General features: G+C 48.2%; 2 protein-coding genes across 2 annotated transcripts; one reads left to right on the top strand and one right to left on the bottom strand.

The window, feature by feature from the left end:
• The first annotated feature begins 3,617 nt into the window (after positions 1 to 3,617).
• Positions 3,618 to 4,175, top strand: LOC135384856 (uncharacterized). Its single transcript, XM_064614040.1, has one exon. It carries the CDS (start codon positions 3,618 to 3,620, stop codon positions 4,173 to 4,175), a length of 558 nt encoding a protein of 185 aa, XP_064470110.1.
• A 7,510-nt stretch (positions 4,176 to 11,685) lies between these two features.
• LOC135385715 (cholinesterase 1-like) lies at positions 11,686 to 21,949 on the bottom strand. The gene is made up of 3 exons (XM_064615193.1): positions 20,131 to 21,949; positions 19,296 to 19,445; positions 11,686 to 12,176 (listed from the first exon to the last, which is right to left on the bottom strand). Exons 1-3 carry the CDS (start codon positions 21,705 to 21,707, stop codon positions 11,987 to 11,989), a joined length of 1,917 nt encoding a protein of 638 aa, XP_064471263.1. The 5' UTR covers positions 21,708 to 21,949; the 3' UTR covers positions 11,686 to 11,986.
• Between the last annotated feature and the right edge of the window lie 1,746 nt (positions 21,950 to 23,695).

The raw sequence follows: 23,695 nt of genomic DNA, 5'->3' as shown, positions 1-23,695 counted from the left end.
GTCTGGTGGAAATGCGGAGATACGGCTGAATGTGTCCGCAGGGACGTTGTTTTTCCCGCTGATGTGCTCGAACGTTGCCTGGAACTCCGCGAGGAAAGACAGCTGGCGGATCTCGCGTAGCGAGTGGTGCTGGCCAGCAGCCCGAAATGCGTGGAACACGGGCTTGTGGTCCGCGAACAGTATGAATGGGCGACCCTCCTGACGGCAGCGAACGCTGCAAAGAGCTCACGGCCAATGGCACTGTATAGTTGTTGAGTGGGCGTGAGCTTCACCGAAAAGGCGAGGGGTTGCCATTGATTGTCGAAGAACTGTTGAAGGACGTTCACGATAGCCGATCCTGACGCGTCGACAGCCAGGGACGTAGGAGCATCATGGCGCGGGTAGACCAGCATAACAGCGTTTGCAAGAGCTTCCTTGGCTGCGAGAAAGGCTTCCTCCGCGTCTTCTGATCAAGCGACACTAGTAGATTCGGTGGCCTTCTGGGGTGTACGAAGGAGGGCTTCAAGGGGGGCGAGCAGAGACGCACAGTTCGGAATAAAACGCCGGTAGAAGTTTAGCAGGCCGAGGTAGCGGCAGAGCTGGCGAAGAGTGGTTGGTCTCGCGAAGTCTCGCACTACCTTGACTTTTGAGGGTAACGGCTTGATACCGTGGTGGTCAAGGAGGTGTCCCAGAAATTCCAAGGAATCTACCCCGAACTGGCACTTTTGGACGTTGATGATGATGCCGTATTCTTCCAATCGAGCGAGCAACTGGCGCAGGTGGAGGCGATGTTGGTCGGGGCTCGTGCTGGCAACCAGGAGGTCGTCCATGTACGCAAACACGAACGGAAGGCCCCTGACGATAGAATCAATAAATCGTTGAAATGTTTGAGCTGCGTTCTTGAGTCCGAAGGGCATTTGAACGAACTCAAATAACCCAAATGGAGTTGTCACAGCTGTCTTGTGAACATCTTCGCGAGCCATAGGAATTTGGTGGTAGGCCTTTGTTAAGTGTATTTTGGAGAAGAGGGTAGCACCTTGGAGGTTTACGGCAAAGTCTTGAATGTTGGGCAGAGGGTAGCGATCGGGTAGCGTGGAAAGGTTGAGCGCGCGATAGTCACCACATGGTCGCCAGTCCCCGGTCTTCTTGGGGACCATGTGCAGTGGTGACGACCAGTTGCTCGAGGATGGTCTCACCACCCCGATGTCCATGATGTGTTGGAATTCTGCGTTGGCAATTACTGGCTTCTTAGGAGCTAAACGACGGAAACGAGACGAGACTGGTTGGCCGGAGGTTATGATGCGATGGACTACATCATGTTTACGGGCTTGGACTAGTCGGTGGGCTGCGTGAGGGACGGGAAATCCTTCAGGAGGTCGGCATAAGGAGACTCGAGTGCGGAGTGAGGCTCGGCTTGAAAAAAGGGGGCCGAGTGAGCAGTAATCCCGTGCACCGCGAGGGAGGTAGTCGAGTCGACGAGACGGCGCCGGGCGAGGTCCACTAAGAGGCCAAAGTGGTCCAAAAAGTCTGCGCCGAGGATGGACTGGTTGACGGAGGCGATGTTGAAGAGCCATTTGAACTACCGCCGGAGGCCAAGATCGATGGTAAGAGATTTTTGTCCGAACATCGGGATGCCCGTGTTGTTCACCGCAGTCAGGAACCAGATGGGGTTCTGATGACGCTGGGCAGTCGTTGCGGGAAGAACGCTGACTGCGGCACCGGTGTCGCCAAGTATCTTGAGTTTCGAGTTCCGGTCCGTCACGTAGAAGAGGCGACTGGGTGAGGGCTTGGGGGTGTCGCCTGTCGCCGCTAACGACGCCCCGCGCCGTTTCCCGGCCACTGGCATGGCGGAGTGCACTTGCGTGCAGAGGCACCGAAGTTGTAGTGGTACCAGCAATACGGGCAGTCAGCGGGCGGGTCGGACGGGCGCCTCGAGTCAGGGGATGGCGAGCGGGAGCGGCGAGGGCTCCTAAATCGAGGGCGGAAAGTTCGCTGAGCAGACGGGGGGCGAGGGCGAGGATCTTGGGAAACTCCGCATGTAAGGCGTTCTTCGATGAAGTGACGCAGCTCTTGAACTTCCTCGCGAAGCTGCGCAACCGAATCCTTTCCTGAGGTGGGCGCTTCCGGCACCAGAGGGATGGGCGCAGGAGCAGGCGGAGAGGAAGTCGTAGTCGGAATATCAGCAATAGTGGCTCGCCATACCTCGGTTATTCTGTCTGCGACGTCAGCAAGGGCCTCGAGGGCAGATTTGTGCAGGGCCGCGAGCACCATACGAGTCTGGGGTGGTAGCCGGTTAAGGAAAAGTTCCTTAAGGAGTGATTGATCAAAGGTTGGGAGCCGCGTATACCTTGAAGGCTATGCATGTGGCGGAGAAATTGGCTAGGCTTGCGATCGCCAAGTTCTTCGGCCGAGAGCAGTAGTCGCAAACGCTCGCGCTCCGAGGCCATTATTCGGTCCGTGACAGCCTTACGAATAACGTCGTATGGGTTGGGTGTGGGCGGAGCAGTCAAAATATCCATGACCTCGATCGCGACTTCTGGCGGCAGGTTGCTGACGATGTGATGGAATTTGGTGGTCTCTTGAGTGACGCCGGCTAAAGCGAATTGGCTGTCGGCTATCAGGAGCCATAGGTCCGGATGAGCGGCGAAAAATGGGGGAAAGCGGACGCCAACCCGAGCGATGGTGGAGCCCGAGACGTCGGTGCCCTGGAGCCGCCGGGAGTCGGAAGCATTGGTAGGAAGGGAATGTTCGGTTCGGCTCACCAGTTTGTGGAGCGCTAAGTATGGAAAGACCGGCAAGCAGTGAAGACGGTAAAGGGACGAATGGTTTATTATGGCGCGTGAGAAGGTACCTGTAGATGAAGGTGGCGATGAAGGCGAGCGATAGCAATGCCGCTACAGGGGCCATTTCAGAGAAGTCCACGCGGGAACCAGTACCTGTTGGTGGTCACTGATCACTTCTTTAAGTGGGTGGAGCTATTCCCGCGTAGGAAGCTGGTGTCGGAACCAGGGTTGCAGAATGGATCACCAATTCCATTCCATTCCAATTCCATTCCGAGGAATGGAGATTTATGATAATTCCATTGCTTTCAATTCCTCGGAATGAAAAGGTATGGCCAATTCCCACTCCTGGAATGGCTTGGCAACCTTATTGCATTCCTTTAATTGCATCAATAAAAGAAAACGAACCGATAACCGTGCTGGGTATCCCAGCAGTGCTACAGAGAAGATTGACATTGCCCGTCACGGAAAACGCAAAAAGACAATGTTATTTCGCCCTTGACCGTGTGGCACCCAGACCAGTCCATTCCAATTTGATTCCGGCTGCGCAAAAATGCCTAATTCCCTTCCATTCCATTCCATTTCCACCATTCCATTCCATTCCTAGGACAGTTTCCGCCATTCCATTCCAATTCCATTCCGGGCTCTGATAAATCTGGAACGATTCCGGAATCATTCCAACCCCGGAGCGGCAACTCCGCAACCCTGGTCGGAACGGATATGAGACCGGCTGCAGGAGACAATCTCACAGTTTGGCTCTCCGTCCCCCCCCCCCAGCTGATTACTGACAATGCTTCCTACTTCACAGGTAGAGTGTTCGTCGACTCCTGTGCTGCCCTAGGGACACGGCACCAGAGAATGACTCCGTATCTTCCCCAGGCGAATATCACTGAAAGGGTGAATCGCAACCTTAAGAGCATCCTGGTGGGACTAACCTACAAGCATAAGGATTGGGATGAGAGTCTACCTGAGTTGGCCTTCGCAACCTGGACGACGGTGAATAGGCCAACAGGGTTCTCTCCAGTGTACCTGAACTTCGAGAAAGAGATTAGTTTTCCGATGGAGAACGTGCTGAGACAGACCACTTCAATTGCTCGTAGCCTGTCGAAGTACGCGAGCGAGTTGCGTAGACGGCTCTCGGACGTGGTGACTTGCGCAAGAGAGATCCTAGACGTCGCTCGCACTGATCAGGCGCTTCAGTCCGATAAGGGCCATCATGCCCTGTCGCACGAAGTAGGGGATTTGATCATAAGCCGAACGGATCCATTAAGCGATGGTGCGATGGGTTTCGCAGCGTCGTTGGCTCAGCGTTGGGAGGGGTCATTTCGAGTAGTGTCTTGGGTATCCCGCCTGACATATCGAATCCGCCGCATGGAAACGGGGGAGGAGGCTGGTACCGTTCATGTTGGTGATTAAAATTGCTACCATGAACGCAATAAGGGGGCCGACTCTGAGGCCGGCGATGTGTCCAGAGAGCCAGAACTCGGACGGTTCATAACCGAGGCGGCGTGCTAGGAAAGTTTGTTCCACCCGCGGCGGAGCACGAGAAGCGGGACGGCGGTCGCATGCATACAGTTTGCGCGTTCGTTAACCATGCCGTGCTTCCGCACATCTGCTTGCGGGCTCCTTGACAGCATATCACAACCCAGGGATGGTTCCCCCCCCCCCCCCCCCCCACTCCCGTTCTGGGAACAGACGGGACGAGTGCTGCAGCGACTGGTCTAGCCCCTCCTTCTTAACGCCGGTCGGCGTCTCCTTCGACCACGCATGTCGGGGACACGACGGCATGCTCTGTGTCCTACGCGAGGTGGCATCACCAGCTCAAGCGATCGGGTGGTGCAGACCCAGACAGTATGGCTGCCACCTTCCTGGGGATGACCCAACAAGACCGCAACCCCAGAGAGCCTGCTGCGGCCTACAGCGACAAAGAGGCTGCGCGTCTGCGCAGCACGTGTGTCTTCCAGCACATCTGTGCCATCGCGGCTGCTGGGGCCACGCAGAGCACGCAGGGGCACACCCAAGAACTTGTGTTCATCAGTCCCTCGAGCAGAAGACGATTGCATTCGACGAAAATGTACAACTCACATGTCATACCCGCCAGCGCAAGTGTAGAAAAGCATACATTCATACACAAAAAGCTCTTCATTATAGCGTGTTATCCGAATGCATGCAACGAAGAGAAACGTAATGCTTCAGCCCTCAAACGCGACAAAGGACCTGGTAAGTGCGACTGGCAGGCGCCACCGCGCTCACAGCTGGCTATGGTGAGCATTGCTTGGTATTGCACCATACCGGTGACGTAACGGGGTCCAGCAACACAGCCCGCATAGTTGCTCGATCCACAAGAGAATGCGCGTGGGAGAGGAGAGATGCGGAAGGGAAGCTTGAGGGGCGCGCTTTTAACAGAGTGGAGCGGTTTCGCCCGTATAAATTTCCTGCATATTAGTTTCTCGGCGGAAAGAACCGCCTCCAGCAAAAAAAAATATGGGGAGTTTGAGAAATTTCATAGTCGCTTTAAAAACCCGTTTAGCAGAGGGCGCGTTAAGTAGCGGCTCTACCCAACGCGCTCGGTGTACTCTGTCCCTCGTACTCTGGTGCTTCTACTAAACGGTCTTTTCAGAGCCACGAGCGCGATACGCGCCACATCGGAGTTTCCAGGGCGTCTCATTGGTTTTCCGGTTCCTCCATACGTCACGAAGCCAGAGCTCCACTTGCGCGCTCCGACCTGCAAGCTGGAGCATCAGAGTGCATCAAGAGCTGCATCAAGAGCTCGGGAAAAGGAATGATACCGTTCAGTAAAAGGGAGCGCGTTCCCTGCGCTCTGGAGCCGCTACTAAACGCGCCCAGAGGCTCCGAAGCGACAGGGACAGAGGGAATGGAGCGCACTTTGCAGAGCCGCTGCTTAACGTGCCCAAAGCATTTTTCGTCCGCACGCCGCCCTCTCACTCCTCCTGTTGGGGATGGTCGGCCGATGCCGAGCATACTGGTATTTGATTCATAGATGTGTTTCCGTATGCGACCGTCCATTTAGCGTGCGCCTGAATTATGGTTGTTTTGGAGGCACTCTGCAGCGAGCACAGGCGGACATCCTCACTAGGGCAAATGAGGGTGAGGGTGCCCGGACCCTCACCTCACGCACATTGAGGTGAGGTGAGGTGAGGAAAAATTCTCAAGTGAGAGATTGAGGTGAGGTGAGGTGAGGAAAATGTTTCGAGAGGGAAGTTGAGGTGAGGTGAGGTGAGGTGAGATAAATTTTGGAGAAGGAGGTTGAGGTGAGGTAAGTGAGGAAGAATTTCCGAAATTGAGATTGAGGTGAGGTGAGGTGAGGTGACGAAAAATTTTTTAAAGGCAGGTGAGGAGATGTGGAGCGGCTATTTTCAATTGCGCGATCGCTTAAAAGGGCACCGAGATCGACTTGTTTCTATTACCAAGGTAGCAGAAATGTTTTTGTACTGTAAGCATTAGGCTCTCTACACTAAAATGTGTTCGCTGTAAGCCCGTTAGTTTAAGACTTTCAGTTGAGTCAAATACATGATAGACGTGTCAGATCAGATACATGTACAAGTGAATATAGCTTATGTGTGCTTTATGTATTTAGCTTAGATTTCAATACAATCAATCTCAGGTTGAGTCACATACATGATGTGAGACACATGAACAAGTCAATATAGCTCTGTGTGCTTTAAGTGGTTAGATCAACACTACATAAGTCATTAGAAATCATACAGCACGTCTACCTGAATGCTTCAAAACAAGGGACTTGAAGAAAATGTCACCGAATTCCGGCCGCAAATGAATATGTCTGCTATTTAAATAATATTGATCGATAATATAAAGTCATAACAGCAAAAATACAAAATGTACAAGTAATTCGAAGTACAGCTGCATATACCATCCCGAAAACGATTTCCACAGCTCCATTATTATTCTCGCTTGAGAGATACTCGATAAACGCCATTCCTGTTTTGCCAGTATAAAAAACAAACAACTCAAAATTGCTCGGTTTGTGCAACTTCTCTACCCATGTACCCACGGCCGGTGCTAGGGGCGTGTAGGGCCTGAGGCAAAGGCACATCGGGGGGCCTGTCTCACACCAGCAGTAATGAAAAGATAAGAAATGATAAGATTTTCGCACTGGGAGATTTTAGCGGTACACGAAATGGCAGCAGGAGAAAAGGGGGCGAAATCCTCGGTATAGCTTGCAGGATTGGCGGATTTTTCTTAAAAGCTGGACTTTTTCTCATCATATATGACGGAATGGCACATAACACATTCTTCTCTCATTTGCGTGCGATTAAGCGCATACTTGATATTTTAAAAAAAAGTAATCCCTGGTTGAGGGCTTCGTGCGCCGGGCCTATATGTAAGCGCGGGGCCTAAGGAGGTCGCCTTCTCACCTACCCCGATCGCCGGCCCTGCATGTGCCGTACGTCCAATTTTTACTGATTGTACATGTAGTGAATATTTGTTGCAACAAGGACGAACCAAGCAAGGTAATGAATCTTAGTTGTGGGTACTTGTAACTTGTTGTCAGTAATCAAGAAACGAAGCAGCAAAAAGCCAGCTACAACGGTACACCTACCCGCTCCGAATCCTTTTTGATTTCGTGCTAGCGCCGCGCAGCATCTGTGGCTATGAACGACAGCTAACAGGAAGAGCAATTGTGAAGTGAAAACGCTTTACAGAAACAGGTCAAGGTGAGACGAGGCAAAAAAATATAACAAGTAGGTTGAAGTGAGATGAGGTGAATATATTTTAGAAAGAAGGTTGAGGTGAGGTGAGGTGAGGAACATCTTTCAGAAACAAACTGAGGTGAGTGAGGTAAGGAAAATAATTTTAGAATGGGGTTGAGGTGAGGTGAGGTGAGGGGAGGAACGAAGTCGCTCCAAAAAAATGAGGTGAGGTGAGATGAGCAAAAAAATGGGATGGAAATTGAGGTGAGGGCAAAAATCGTGAGGGCATTTGCCCACCTCTGGCAGCGAGGCGTTGCATGCTCTCGTGCGAGGCGTAGCACCACGTCAGCCAGTTACATGTAAGGCTCATAGTTCGCGGAGAACGTTGTTGGAATCGACTTGTTGGGGCCCTAGAAATGCTGGTCAATTTCGACTGCAGCATGCCGGAACGTTGTGGTGCATATGTCACTGCGTGGGGAACTACAAAGAAAACAAAAGCTTTGTTTAACAGCTTGGGACAAAAGTTTACGGAACACGGCGCTGGCGTATTTCTTAATTGGAGCGACCCCGTGCTAGCCATCAGGAAGAGATCGCATAAGAAACGGGTGATCGGCATTTCGATCCATCTCCGCTCCTGTCCGCTCCTGTTTGCTGCTACAGGGTGTCGCTCCAATGAAGAAACGCGACACCCCTATGTTCCATAAACCCTGTCCCAAGCTGTATCTAGCAGCGCTACTAGTAACGCCGCCATAGGGTACAACACTGGTACCGTATTCGCTATAGTAAGTAATTCGCTTCAGTAAGGCGATCAGTGAAGTAGCGGAGTATGGCGGCCATTCTAAATTTGTAAACTGCTAGCGGAAAAAGTATTTCCGCTAGGGGAAGCGAGACACCGACAAAACATTTGTTTCTTCTTCGTTATTTCATTTTCTTGCCATTCATTCAGACATGTCTATCCATATATATATATACATTTTTGTGTGTATTTTTGTGTGTACACATCCGTGTACTTTTCAACGTTTTGCCTAACGCGTATATGATAGCGAACAACATGAACAACGGGGATGGTATCCAGGGCCGGCGAGAAGGTGGGGCGGCCGTGGATGGCGCCGGGGCAGGGGCTACTTCAGGGACCAGCGGGACCCAGGGCCTGTCGTAATCGTATAAAGAAGAAATACTTTGACTGTGTTATCGAGACGTGAGAAGGGGGCCCGGGCATGACCCATCCCCAGGTCCGTCTATCTAATTTCTGTCGCCGGTCCTGACGGTATCTGCATATTGTACAAGCAGACGCAAGGTTACTGTATGCGAGCTGATGATATATTTCAATTTCTTAATTTAATTGTACTTTTTGTGGTATGTAAACGGCAGGTTGTATCGTGCAGAATACGAACAGGGATATTGGAAGCACAACAAAATGTCTCCATGGTCATTTCACAGGACAGAAGCACTTTTTGTTTTGTTTCTGTTTAGTACGTACGATGTGAAGCAGTCGTGGGCGACGCATTTCTGTCAAGGTTAAACTATTTTAGCTGAAACTGCACGTCGAATGGGATTTAATTATACCGTTTCACATGCGAGGTGTAAGCCTGCTGGTTTTAAGCGTTGCCTTCGTTGACGATTGCCTTTAGTTGTTATATGGCATGGAGGAGAGGAGGGGAGTTCTGCGTGTTGTGTTTCTCCACTTCCGTATACTCGGCGTATGCTACATTCCACGTGAGACAAATGGTAATATTTTACGCATCCACAGATGATAAATCCTCCTATTTTTTAAACATATCCCCCCCTCATAAAAAAGGATATCAGCCTGTTGTGAAATCAATATCTGATGCGATATATTCGGCAGAGGAAGGCACAAGGAAAATCAACCCAGTGACAGTAAGTAGAGTAAGCTTAAGTTTGGAAATCGTGGATGTTTCCAACACAAAGCTGTTCTCGTAGAAGAATCTTTTTTAAAAATTTTTGCCTTCCAGACGATTTACGTGAACGTACATAATATGCAGTTTTAGAGTAGGGTACCCATGCAGTTAAGGGCCCCAAATGAAATGAGGAGTCGTCACTGCGCATTGCGCATAAATAATGTTTCGTTTATGGGCATGCGCAGTGGTGATCGATCACTTGTTTCTTTAAGTACCCTATAAGTCCACCTAATGTTAATGTCAGAAACGATATCAGTTATCTTGGCTGCAACTTGTGTTGCATTTTATGCAGCACGTAGGCTAAAGTGGAGGAACTTAAATATCCCATCATCCCCAGATACATTGGACGCCGAGGGTAAGTAGCGGGAAAATAGCGGAAATACTTGCGTTGCTTTTATTTAGTAGCGGCAGCGGATACCCACATACGAAAACACACGAAGTGGTTTCGAAAACCACCGCGATTATCATGCGTTTTCCTTCGCAAAAAACTTCACCATATAGAACTGCGTCACTATGTCGTAGACTGGGCGCGGCGTTGCAGGGTAATTATTTAATTTTAATTTTTGAATTTAGTTGTCATTGCGTAACAAATTGATCAGAAGATAAGTCCTTCGTCTTCTGTACTGGGACCCCGAAGGTTCTTATAGCCTTAGATTGGTAGTTGGTGTGATGACCACGCGGAGCTCTGTGCCAGCCCAGATGGCAGCTGGAATGTCGCTTCTACAGCCACTGTATTTAATAGAAGGAACCAACGCTTACCATGACGCACTGCCGTTCTAACACTTTACTACTCGTTGAAATTCGCTGCTCAGTTCCTGGATTGATGGATATTAAAAGTGAAATATGGAGGCAGTGTTTGTACACGTCAGCTGCTCATCATGATAACTACGGCATGAATAATTCCTGATGGCCTTAAAGTGACAGCCCTGAGTCAAACCAAAGTTAAAAAACGCAGTACCGTAATTTCTGGCACATAAGGCGCGTTTATATGCAGGAATTTGGCCGCCACGGGACCCTCCTGCACGCTATTCATGGTATTTTGTTGTCGCGGTGACAAGCTTTGATGCAAGGGTTGCGGGTTCGAACTTGGACAAGCATACCAGAAAGTTGGTGGCAAGGTAGAAGTACAAGTGCTGAGACACGAAGACTTCCCCGACGGACCTTAAATATACGCTGAGATTTCGGCGCACGATGAGCTGCGGCGTTGTTCATGATCATGGTTGTCTTGTGATATAAAGCCGGGGACTATCGCGAATTATTATGTGATATGAATATACGTGAATTATTATGAATATATGTAATGAATTATGAATGTGATAATTCATTTCAACGCGTCCTGGAGTAGCCAGTCCCGAGAGGCTCGAGACTACCATCTCCATTTTTTTAAATCAATCAATCAATCAATCAATCATTTCAACGTGATGCTTCCTTGTTTTCTAAGCACGGGCAGAGACTGGTTATAGGCCAGATATTGCGGCAACATATTCTCTTACAATGCTCATAGTCACTATGCTAATTATATCAATTAAATTCGCACCAAGTGACTTGTTAACTGAATGTTATCTCAGTTGTCTCGCGACGTAAACCCCCAATTATATTATACTGAATGTTATAGCCAGCGCTCTCGTTGCCGTGACCTCACTGTACAGTAGCCTTAGGTTTTCCTTGTGCCGTGCAATCAAGCCACCGATTCGCGACAGCTGATTACAGTTTGTGATATCAAAGCAGTCCTCGATCACATTTATCTCGGACACCCCCCCTCGTGACATTCGCAAAGGTACAGCCGCTGACGCTTTCGTCACCGTAAATCCAAAAGAGGACGTAACATGCCGTTTGCTCTTCTGTTTGTCTCAAAAGCCACGACGCTCTGCGTGATTAAATTTTGATATGACATCCACACTTAACTCACGGTTGGCGCAACTCTAATCTGAAAATCAGACGACGGCTCCGAAATGCCCCTCAGATCTTAGCTGGAGGTCAGCTATCCCTTGCGGGCAGACACCAAGATATCATCGCTTATGCAAGGAAACCACCTAAGTAATCTCACATGATAAGAACTCTCAATGCGGGAATGAAAAACATACAACACTGCTGTCGTTGAACGACAATGAAGAAAGCTTGCCATGGAGAGACGTAGCGATGGATACTGTATTTGTCTGGCCCACGTAGCACCTGGTGACTCCTAATGGTGTGACATTGAAACAACAGCTGAGAATGCCACAGATATAACACAGACGTCATGCGGATGTTGCACAGAAGAAGTAAATCAACAAGTGAACATACCTTAGATTTTCAATGCGCCAGTTGACCTACAATGCCGGACGCTGCTCAGTATACACCTCAAACATTAATATATTAAGAAATATACAAACATTTATAAAAGGAACAGTGATTCAGGCGCTCGAAAGAATCGAAAACAAACACACTATATATATAGAAATGAATCGAAAGAAATTCATCGCTCTGTGACAGCATTCTGGAATGGCTGTCTCACAAAGACAATAAGTTCCATAAGGTTTGCTTTGAATGTAGTCGTGCCTCATTTTTTAAAGTATACTTTATAAACTGATGCATATGACAAAGACGCGGTGTGCATCTAGGGCCCATCTCTTGAATGTCAAATTGTCCAGTTTGGCTAGCACCGCAAGGCGTGATGCACGACCACAGCGATAGATGTGAGCAAGGCAAGCGATGCTGTAGACGACGGTGACCCGGAAGGTATGGTGTTGTCCATGGCACCTTGTGGCTTACGTGACGGCTTTTTGGCAGGGACTGGCTTCCGAGTAGGAGGTGAATATGGTTTTTGTGGTCCTTCGTTGATGTCTCTGCAGAATAGATATGTCACCGTAAAACACAGGACGACATGGACGTTACTAAAAGCAATTATAACGCTTAAAGTGCTCAACTACAGACTAAAAAGTCTATTTCTTTTCTTTCGTATTCTTAATCAACCTCGTTCAAAGACAGTATGCAACATATAAATTCCGTCAGTGAACATGAGACACTCCCACGAGCTCTAGGATGAACCCGCAGAACTTCAGAGTTTTGGATTCTTCCATAGTAATCGACGTCACCACGGTCTCTTACTAACGGCGCATGCATTCTCCCGGTCTCTGCTCTCCGTACCATGTTGGAAGACTGCTAGACTGTCGTGAGCCACCGATAGAGGCTCCGATAGAGGCACCGATAGAGCGATATCAATTAAGAGGCGGAAATCCACCTTAGGGGAGTTTTTCCAGACTGGTGGCATACAGTAGTACAAACTATGGCATCATATTTATCAAAACTAGAAATTCATTTAATTAATAAAGTAATTAATAATTAATTATTTAATTAAAATAGTTTCATTATTTTTTATTATTTTGGGAAACTGAAGTGTAGGTGGTAATGACGTAAAATTATGGAAGACCCCGAAGGCACGAAATTCAGTCAGAAGGATTATGACATTGTTTTTCTTCTCGACATGGTTTGACAGAAGAGACGTTCCTGTACACACAGTCCAGGTTTTACGTTCGTCAAGCGAACGGTTTTCTCACAAGAGAATTTAAACGAACCCGGAAGTTATACGATGTCGATAGACTTGGCGACGCGCCACGCCACGCAAGCGGCAGCAGGAGTGTCGTGCAGAGGAACTTCACCGTGTCACGTCTGTGCCCGATTGCGTCACCCCCTACGTTACCGCTCACAACATGGTTTGGGTGACATGGCGTAGCACCAGGTCATTCTCTCAGGGTGTCGAACCGGAATCAAACCGAATCGAAAACCGGAACTGAACCACTATATGTTTCCCGAACAGGAACCGAATAACCGAACGAACCGAACCGATTTGCTTTGTTTTTCGTAAGGCAATTGGACACGGATGATATGAGAGGTGAGAAAAACACCTGCATATAGTCGTGGTCTAAAACTGCCTCATATGCTGCCAACGTATTCAAAATTCGACCAACACGCGAACGTGATAGAAGGTACTCGTAATGCTTTTGGCCATGCACTTAGTGCCTTTGTGTTTGGGTCAGACACCAGCTGTGAGTCGTGTGTCTAACTTTGTAGCGCAAAACGACCGTGATTCGGCTATTGTAGGCCTGCGACGATCTGGACACCACAACAAGTATGTACTATACTAATCCGAGACGTACTCGTTATTTTACTAATATTTTTCTACTTCTTCTGCTTGCGTTGTCATCAACTCATCATGCATATCAAATCGATGCTTGATGTTAAAACGCTATTGACTTATGGCATCTTCGACTGGCAGCCACATATCGTTCTAGAGCGCTCTGGAACGCGTGCTCTATCTTCTACTGGTCAAAATGAAAAAAAGGAAACTGGCAACAAAAAAAAAAAAAAAAAAAGAAAAGCGCTCTGATAACAGCCTCGGCAGTTGTTCTGGTTCAAATCGTTATTTCTGCGCTCCGGAACTGAACTTTCGCCGTTCCGTCTCATTCACCACCTAGCTGGTAGCAAGTGCGCGTTGTATCGCTGGCTGGGTATGGCGGTGCCCCTTTATCACGTTTATTAGAAACGCTTGGACCGAACTCGATAGAACGAACGCGCGTAGGACCGGAGCAGGCCTTCGTTAATGCTGTAAACTAACGCAGCAGTGGAATGCAAAGTGCCAGGCCCTTCAAATTTATCCACTCGCAAATACATCCTCTGTGTACAAGGCCAGTTTGGCCCGCAGTCTGGCGAAACCGAAACACGAGATCGCGAAAATGGTGAACACGAGACAGACACGTTTATTTCTGTGAATTGTAAGACTACGGGACATGCTCAAAATGCATTCCTTGGGCGGCAACGCACAGGTGAAGGCTGTCAGCTGTCATAGTTTGTCGCAGCTGTTGCGTAGTTACTTGTGCGCAGCAGTTTAGTATTATTCGTATTAATGTCGCCCTGTTAGCGGCTCGGTGTCGTACACCCTCTCCTTTATGTAACCCCACAGGATGGAGTCAAGGGGGGGAGAGGGGTTAGGTCACGTATCGCCCTGGTCACGAAACGGAAACTGAGGGGCCTATCCACCTTTCGTGACGTGAAAGTTAGCGTCCAGCTATAGCAGCAGGAGCGCGGGTGAGCGTGGGCTGGTGCACCGTCATGCTGGTACCACAATGCACTTAGGTGGGACAGGTGTTCCTGAACAATGTTTTCCAGAACCTCGCCAACGTATACCTCTGACCACTTAGATGGCTGTCCAAAATGAACAATTATCTCGTTGCCATGGATATCCATACGTTAAAGGAGCCGCAAAGAAGTAGACAGGTAGTTTATGTTGATGGCGTAGTCTATTAGCGTGTTGCTTGTAAACCCAATGCAACAAGTTGCAAATGCGACAGAGAACGCCTAATATTTTTAATTTGCTAGCAAAATGGAGGTAAAATGGCTCCGGGCGACATCTGGGGTAAATAATCCACAATTTGTGAAGCAACAGTGATCTATGTTCCCTACTGACTTGCTGCTCCTGATGGCTACGTAGTCGACACGTAGCAATTTTTTTTTGTTTTAGACCCACTGTTGTCCGCACGCAATGTAGTTTTGCCGCCGTACTTGATGAGCAATGTCCAGTTGGTGACCACATGGACACAGTGTTGGCCGTAATTTCCAATTTTAATTTTCTGAAAAACTACGAGCGCAGTCGGGACGAAAATTGTGAGGACTCAGGCTATCGAACAGATAAATCTTCTGATATTGCAACCCTACTGCTTCACGCCACCTTTAAACGTCAACTGCCATTGGTGCGTGTCCGGCTGCTGCAAGAAAGGTTTTGAGGGTACCAATGGTACAGGTTCTGTGTGTTCACTTTGCAATGACGCGAAAACCGTGCCTCGTCAGTCATACTAATCTTTTTCGGAAAGTAATTATTGCTCTCCATTGTTTCAATCGCCCAGTGAACTCGGCCCTACTTTCTTGGAATGAGACCCTGGTGCAGGTGTGGGCGGTGCGGATTGTCACAGGCCCAGCTCTTACCAACTCCCCATAGAGCCCATAGTATAGGTAAATTCACACAACACTGGGCACAAGACCAATGAAAATGCAGCGGTTGCTCCCTCCAATCCTATAATCAAAAGTCTTTCCGTCCGGCTCGCAGCCCGACCGGTTCTGGCTGTTCCTGACTTCTGCTTTAGATACTGGCCTGTACTGGCTACCCCTGACCTCTAAGTCTACTAGCTTTCATGCACGCCGTAAAGTTATTCAGTGATCCCCAAACAACTGTGGAAAGTGTCGTAATGAACAGAAATTTATTTGAGTCATTATACTGACACAGTCGGCAGGTTGACGCATTTACATGCACTGAGCGTAGAGTCCATTGCTTAGCGCCAGCCCCCCACAGCTTTCGCAAAATCTGTATCAAAATGCGTGTTACTACGCATGGAGCAATCCGTGCCTCTCCACTGGTCGGACGCCACAGGCGTGTTCGGATTGGTTGCCAGAATTTGAAAACGGCACTTCGCACTTCCTCGCCTGCGTGCTGTGTTCTCTCTCGGCGTTTTCATATGAAATTTGAACGGTGGACTCCGGGCCGGCTGTATCTTTCGTTGGGAGGCAAGTGCGTTCGCCGTCTTATTCGTGTATTATGGTGTCTTTGATGGTGTTGTACTGTTTCTCGACGAGAGCATCGGTCTACGAACAGCCAATCGGATTTCAAACTGAAGTGTTGTCGTGAATTCTGGCTCGATGAGCACGTTCGAGCGCCGTCAGATTTGCATAGCGGTTACAGGAAAACAGGATTCACGAAGCAGCATCACTTTATGTTTTACGTATAGCAGGCAAGGACATGATGATCAAGAGATTGTGCGCAAGTATGTCACAGTTGTTCGTTGTTGGGAATAGGCTGTGTCGATATGCGTGTTTTGCAACTTTGAACTTTGTTGCAGTGTGTCAGGAAGCGCAACGCAATGGTCTCAGTACGCTCAGTGCATGTAAATGCGTCAACCTGCCGACTGTGTCAAAGACTCAAATAAATTTCTTTTCATTACAACACTTTTCACAGTTGTTTTCGAATCACGGAATAACTTTACGCCGTGCATGAAAGCTAGTAGACCTAAAATTCAGGGATAGCCTGTACAGGCCAGTATGGAAAGCAGAAGTCAGCAAGAGCCAGAACCGGTCAGGCTGCGAGCCGGAGGGCAAGACTTCTGATTGGAGGATTGAGGAAGCAATCGCTGCATTCTCGTTGGTCGTAGGCCCAGTGTTGTGTGAATTTTCCTATACTATGGGCTCTATGGGGAGTTGCGGAGAGCGGTAGCGCTTAGTAGCACACGGAACAAAGTTCAGACTTGCAAAACACGCATATCAACACAGTTTATTCCCAGCAACGAACAACTGTCGCATACTTGAGCACAATCTCTTGATCATCATGTCCTTGCCTGCTACACGTCAAGCATAAAATGCTGCTGCTTCATGAATTCTATTTTCTTGTCACCGCTATGCAGATCTCACGGCGCTCGAACATGTTCATCGAGCCAGAATTCACGACAACACTTCACTTTGAAATACGATTACGGTAGCGCCTAGTACTCCTTTCATGAAGCGGACAGTCGCATGCGGGTTGACGACAGCATAATCCAGGACGGTATAGAGGAGACCTGCTCATTCCGCACAGGGAGAATATTCAGGTTATGGTGTTGCAGTTGGAGTGACGCCTGGAGGCCGTCTCTGGCCGTATATAGTGTTGCCACCGCACGAGCATTCTTCTGCGACAGCGTTCAGACGGGCTAATTTTCTGCACCAAATCGAACCCATGTCTTCCAAACAACTTCGAGACGATGACGTCTTCGTGCCGTCACATGCCAAATCGGTAGCTCCGCCCACAAACAACCTTACGTCAGCTTATTTCGCCAAGAGAGCAACATTATCTTAAAAATGTCATGTTTCTCTCGATATTCCGAAAAGGAAAGGCCATAAAACAGACAATGTGAAAAAATTTATGCAACATAAGGCCTTCTCCGCAATATATTAGCAACAATGCGCATAATGCTTCGTGGGTACCAGAATCGCTTGCCGGACTTCACCTAATTTACACCGGTAGCTAAACACTCATTTGTACAATAGGCTGGGGGACTTAAAAAGAGGGATCAAGAAAGCTACTACCTAGGAAGAATGGTTTTCCTACACACGTCATCCGTGCAGGTTTCCTGTTCTTTTTTGGATTGAGGATAGTATCACCATCATCATAGCTATAACATCTATCTTACATCACAAATATCACTTCAAACAACCTAGAGCATTTGCCCAGTTCCTAAAGGCTACTTTCGTCCCGTGTGCTGTGTGCGCAATCCTACAGCAGCGTTATGAACCAGAGGGTCACGACACGACGGTCTGCTTTGTAATGTTTTGTCTCTTGTTTCCGCAGAGCCACGAAACAAGGTCCAAGCACAACAACCATTAACCGCTGCTAACATCATTAAATGACCGTGCTGTTCCTATCCTTGGGTAGGAATAATTGAGAAGATCGAGACCGGCACTTCGCATTCCACTGCTAAAAACTTCGTTAATTTACAGCGGTGACGAAAGCCTGCTTCTGTCCTACGCGCATTCGTTCTATGGATTCTGTGCAGGCGCTTGTAATTAACGTGATAAAGGGCTACCGCCATACCCAGCCACAGATACAACGCGCACGCGCTGCAAGCCAGGTAGACAAGGAGACGGGGCGGCGAAATTTCGCTCGTAAGGCCTCATTACGTAAAATAGAGGTTCGGAAACCGCCCGAAGCAAAATTTAAAAGTTAGGATTATTATTTAATTAGGAGCGTATGCAAATGAGCCGCTCACTGCTCAGTTCTTGGCCGATGTCTCAAGGATCTTTACGAAAAAGAAGGTTCGTCAATAGCGCCACCTGTTTACGAATTGTTCAGCCGGAGGCCTTCGTGAAACACCAGGTATATTCATCACCAGAAAGATATAACGCCCAGCAAGACCACGTCTCCACAAACAACCTAAGCACTTTAAAATTGTAAACACAATCAACTAGGACAAAGCGAGTAAACTGTGTGAGGCTCGGTGTCCTTGCCAGAAGACAAGACGTCAACTAATTAAGAAGCGCCTTCGGGTAAGTCTCAATTGCTTCAGTGAACACGTGAGGTGAATTTTACAAAGCCAGATAGCAAAATGGAGGGGGAATCCCGACACCGCGCCATACGAGACTTGCCCTAAACGGAAAGAGATCCAACGAAGAATAGAAAGCGGCTGTTTCCAGCTCTGTCATTTGGCACTTGGATGTCTGGCATGCAGTAAAATGAGCACACTAAGCACTCTGATGTTTGCTAAGCAGGTTTCCTCTACAGGGGACACGAATTATGTGACGCATCTTAATTACACATGTATGTCTGGAATAATGTCCATGGAGCAGAACACGTCACCTTGGCGCGCGTTGTCTCGACCTTCGGTAGAGCAACAGCCGTCATTAGAGCAACTGTTACTCGCGTGAAGCAAGTGCCGTAGAACTACCGGAATTGGAGCTTGAACAGAAAGAGCATCAGCTCATGTGCAGGCTCCAAATGCCGCCGCAAATTTTGTAAGATAAATTTGGGGAATTTGTTGATATGATATGTGCCTGCTATTTTTACCTATAAAAGGGTGAGCATGTGAAATGCTACTTTAGAAAATGGCATACCGTCCTTGTCTTAACAAAACTAGCAATATCTTCATACACTTTGAGGCTTCACAAGTTGCTACGTTGGACATAACCCGCACGGAATACATTTTAATACAATTAAGAGACATCTGATTCAATTAAGAGAAACGAAGTGCTGAAGAGTTATATAAACATTGGCTGGATTGGGTTGGAAATATCTGGGGAGAGCTTGATTCATTATCCGATGAGTTTTTGCTACTTTCATGCTAGATACACCACAACCAGTTTAAAGAGAGACAGAGAGAACAAAGAGGTCACCCTAACGCTACCTTCTTCGAACATGTTGCTTTCCCTACTAAATACACCACAATTGCACTTACTGTTTAAGAAGTAACTTCTTCCATAGAATGCACCGTCCAGCCTCCGGAAGTGGATCCTTCGTGTAATTCTGAGGCCTGAAGAAGACTGCCTCAGGGTTGCTACCATTGTACAGTGGCCATTGTTCGTTTGAATGCGGTATCGTTGGTATCCTGAAACAAAGAAATAGGGACCTATGTTAAACCAGCAAATCAAGTCGTGTGCTGATTTGGTTTGCAGTAGGGCGTAACACTAAGCACGACTTCGAGTTTATGGGGTTTATGCATGCGGGGGCCTCATGGGTCCCTCACCGGATACGTCTTACCAGCATACAGACATCTCCTGCTGCGTCGCCATCGAAGCGGCAACTCGAAGTGCAATCAAATATACCCCTGCCATATCTGAGCTTGGCGAGAGGCTCAACGTAGAGTTACACCCACGACGTCTGTGTAAATGCAAACTACTAATTTACCGTCTACCTCCTACCCCGTCCATCAACCTACCCAGCTGCAGACGACCGTCACGCCTTTGAACGCCTCCGTGTGTGTTTGTCCCTGTCCCTCCGCGTTCTTAATCATGTTCTGGCCGTCACGCAAGGGGTGCAAACCGGTACTTTGAAACTGTAGCACCACTCTTCGTTTTTCATGATTTACTAATAACTTAGTGCAGATTTACACGTAAAGTGAGTCAGGCTGTGCAGCATGTTCCACAGCACTGCGGATAATTTTTGTAACATATGATTTTTTTCACGTGCACCCAGAAATCTCCAACCCACGGTGCTGGAAGTAATGGTAATCTCCCTCCCATCACTACAGTCCTCGACCTTGTATCATTTACTATGTGCCTCAACTTGCTTACCCAGTGTCGACAAAAGAAGCGAAGGTGTCCATGAGATCCCGCATGAATTCTTCTTCCTCGACCGTAGCTGTGATGTTCTTAGCTCCCAGTTCGTTGAGAGCAACTGCAAACGGCGAGATGCCTTCTGTGGCTGCCTCAGAAGCATCACGTATAGTTCCTAATGTAAACATTATGTCGTCGGTATGTGTCGTTCCCATCCACTCCGGCCACAGGCTGTAGGAAGGTCTATGTGCAAACACATATCTGTAAGCACTGATTCCTTTCTCTGCGGCAACAGTGAGATAGTAATGTGTTGGGCAATGGAACACAGCGTCACCGATAATTTTCGCAAGGATCTCTAAAACACTCGTAAAATCGTGCTCTACCTCGTAGCCTCCATAGTACGCGTGCACGATTTCCTTACTTTCGCTTACGCTTGCACCAGTGAGAACACTCAAGGCTAACGTTACACCAGTTCTATAATCGCCGTGTAACTCCTCAAACAGGCCTGGGGACACATAGCGCATATTATCAACGAAGAGGGCTCCCTCTTGAAGTGTACTGCCAGCAAAAATTTCGTGAGTTTCAATCACGAGAGGATCCATCTCCAAAGGCTCCGACGGTAGAAAATCGTCGCCTGACACCGGTGCAAACACCTGTTTTGTGTAAGGCAAATCAGTAATAGCCCTTATTATCTCACTGCCTCTCTTCGTTCTGATACAGTCCAGCATATCAGCAATCTGATCGGTCCAATCTCTGTCGCTGTTGTAGCAGTTGAGCGACCCACTGAATTCGAGCAGTCTTCCGATTCCTCTGTAAGAAGCTGCCATTATTCCAGAGAGTGGGGTCCCGCTTTGCAAAATCATCCGCTTAAACAAGCCTCTGCTGTAAGGCGACAGGGCATGGATCCCAGCAGAGATTCCGCCAGCACTTTGTCCCCACAATGTCACGTCATCGGGATCTCCACCAAAACGAGCTATATTGTTCCTAACCCATCTAAGGGCAAGGTTTTGATCCCACAGGCCCATATTGCCAGGTACATCGGAAGTTCCAGTGGACAGGAATCCAAACACTCCTACCCTGTAATTGAATGTCACGAGGATGAAGTCGGTTGTAGCCACGAAGTTTCGTCCGTCATAAATTGGCAGACTTGAATCTCCCCACTGAAAGGCCCCTCCATGAATGTAGAACACGACGGGTCGAAGCCTGGAACAACTGTTTGAACTGGAGCACGTGGACTTGATCACGTTGAGGAATAGGCAGTCTTCCGACGTGTCTTTGTAGGTCAACGTAATGTTCCCGTTAACGGATAAGGGAACTTGTCGACAGGGTTTAGACTTTCGCCATGCCTTGTACATACCTCTCCAGGGTCTAGGCGGAAGTGGCCTCTCAAACCTTTGCTCTCGTACTGGCGCCATGCCGTACCTAATGCCGTAGAACACATCGAGACTTCGGTTGTTATACACAATTCTCCTTCCAGACACAAGACCGGAGTCGATACGGACAACGGGAACTCCGCGGTCGGGCGCAGCGCGGTGCCATACTGCACAAAAACCGAACACAAGAAGAGCCGTTCTTGTCTGGAATTTCGTACCCATCTTTAGCTGTTCCCTACCAAGACCATGTAGCCTATTTGTTGACGGGGCGATGAGAGTGAGCTCCACCCTCCACTGCAGCAAGGACTTCGCCGATCGCTTGTGGCATTCGAGCTTCACGACAACAAGGAGAAAGTGCGCCGAGAGAAAGGCGGGTATACGTTATATAAATGTGCTTCACCGTCCAAGTTTAGCCTGCACGCAGAAAGGGACCGTGCCCTGAGGCTGCGAAACAGAATACAACGAGTACAAACACTGCCGTACATCCCTTGCGACCTTGGGTGGGAGATGCTGCTGAGACGGTACCTGTCCATTTCACTCGCTGAGAGGGGGAAGCATAAATTAGCCCTTTCAAAGAATCATGTTGTTGTCTCGCATAGTTACACAATCGCTCTGTGGGAACTACGCGTATGTGAAGGGACTGGCAACGAATCGATTTCGATAAGCGATGGTATGGATGCCGTAGGTATCAACACTATTTACTGCTTTTTTTTTTAATCCGTGTTAGCGCCGCGAAGCAACTGTGGATTTGAGCGGCGTACAGACGTGGACAGATGGAGAGAGGACAGCACGAAAGAATGGGGTACAGGGGGTTAGTATGCGTCCTGGGCCGATTTCAAGGGCGAACTGTACGAGCTTTCTTCTGAACAGTCTGCCGGAAAACCCAGGGAACCTCAGTCAGCTAAGCCGGAGCCGGAATTCGAACCCGCGTCACCTCTCAGTCTTTGCGTGGAAGGCGATCACCGTACACTCTTAAAAAAAGGGTGTACTTTAACTCCTTTCCTTGCCACATATATAACACCCGTTTGGCGAGTACAATTAGGCTCAAAAGGGTGTCTCCTCACTCCATCAAAGGAGTAGCATAACACCTTCTCCAGTAGCGAGAAATGTGTTATGCTACTCCCTTGAGGGAGTGAGGAGACACCCTTTTGCGCGTAATTGCACTCTCCAAAAGGGTGTTATATATGTGGCAAAAAAAAAGAGTTAAAGTACACCCTTTTTTTAAGAGTGTAGCCATTACGCCACGCGAGCTGGTGCTGCTTTAAGCATAGTACAATAAAAGAATAGCGAAAATGTGGTTCTTGTAACTTGGTATTGTTGTTATGATCCGTGATTTCTATTATACAGGGTGTTTCAGTTAAATCCCCGGGCTAAATAATTCGCGAACCGGTGCACCAATCGAATAACTTTCTTTTTTACAAGTATCTGTCCAATGCCGCCTACAAGATGCGCACCGCGTGAATGAGCGGGAGGCGCTCATTATTTAAATAAAAATGCAAATGAGTTTCGTAAAAAAGCGTAACTTCTAAAGCAGGGCGCTGTCGGTATTAAAATGGGTACTACCCCTTTTGGGACCTTCAGTGGACACCTTTCAGAGAAAAATCTGCCCCCGAAGCGGGTCATTTGTTGCAGTAATTAATTGGTTTCGGCTTACGTATTTTTGTCGCGGCTGGTCGCGGCGAAGCGCAAAAAGACGCTCTTTCACTCCCTTATCCATCAATGAATTACGTCCTTACACCAATGAATTACACCAATGAATTACACCAATGAATTACGTCCTTTTGCGCTTCGCCGCGACGAGCCGCGACAAAAATACGTAAACCGAAACCAATTAATTACTGCAACAAATGACCCGCTTCGGTGGCAGATTTTTGTCTGAAAGGTGTCCACTGAAGGTCCCAAAAGGGGTAGTACCCATTTTAATACCAACAGCGCCCTGCTTTAGAAGTTACGCTTTTTTACGAAACTCATTTGCATTTTTATTTAAATAATGAGCGCCTCCCGCTCATTCACGCGGTGCGCATCTTGTAGGCGGTATTGGACAGATACTTGTAAAAAAGAAAGTTATTCGATTGGTGCACCGGTTCGCGAATTATTTAGCCCGGGGATTTAACGGAAACACCCTGTATATGGCTAAAAGACAAAGTAGGGAGACATATACCAAGAGTCGAGTGGAGTGATAATATGAATTGGTAACACTCAAAATGAAC

Source organism: Ornithodoros turicata, chromosome 2 (assembly GCF_037126465.1).
Source record: "Ornithodoros turicata isolate Travis chromosome 2, ASM3712646v1, whole genome shotgun sequence".
In the NCBI taxonomy this organism is placed as follows: domain Eukaryota; kingdom Metazoa; phylum Arthropoda; class Arachnida; order Ixodida; family Argasidae; genus Ornithodoros; species Ornithodoros turicata.
The sequence above is the reverse complement of the archived record's forward strand: the minus strand, read 5'-3'. Positions and strand labels throughout refer to the sequence as shown.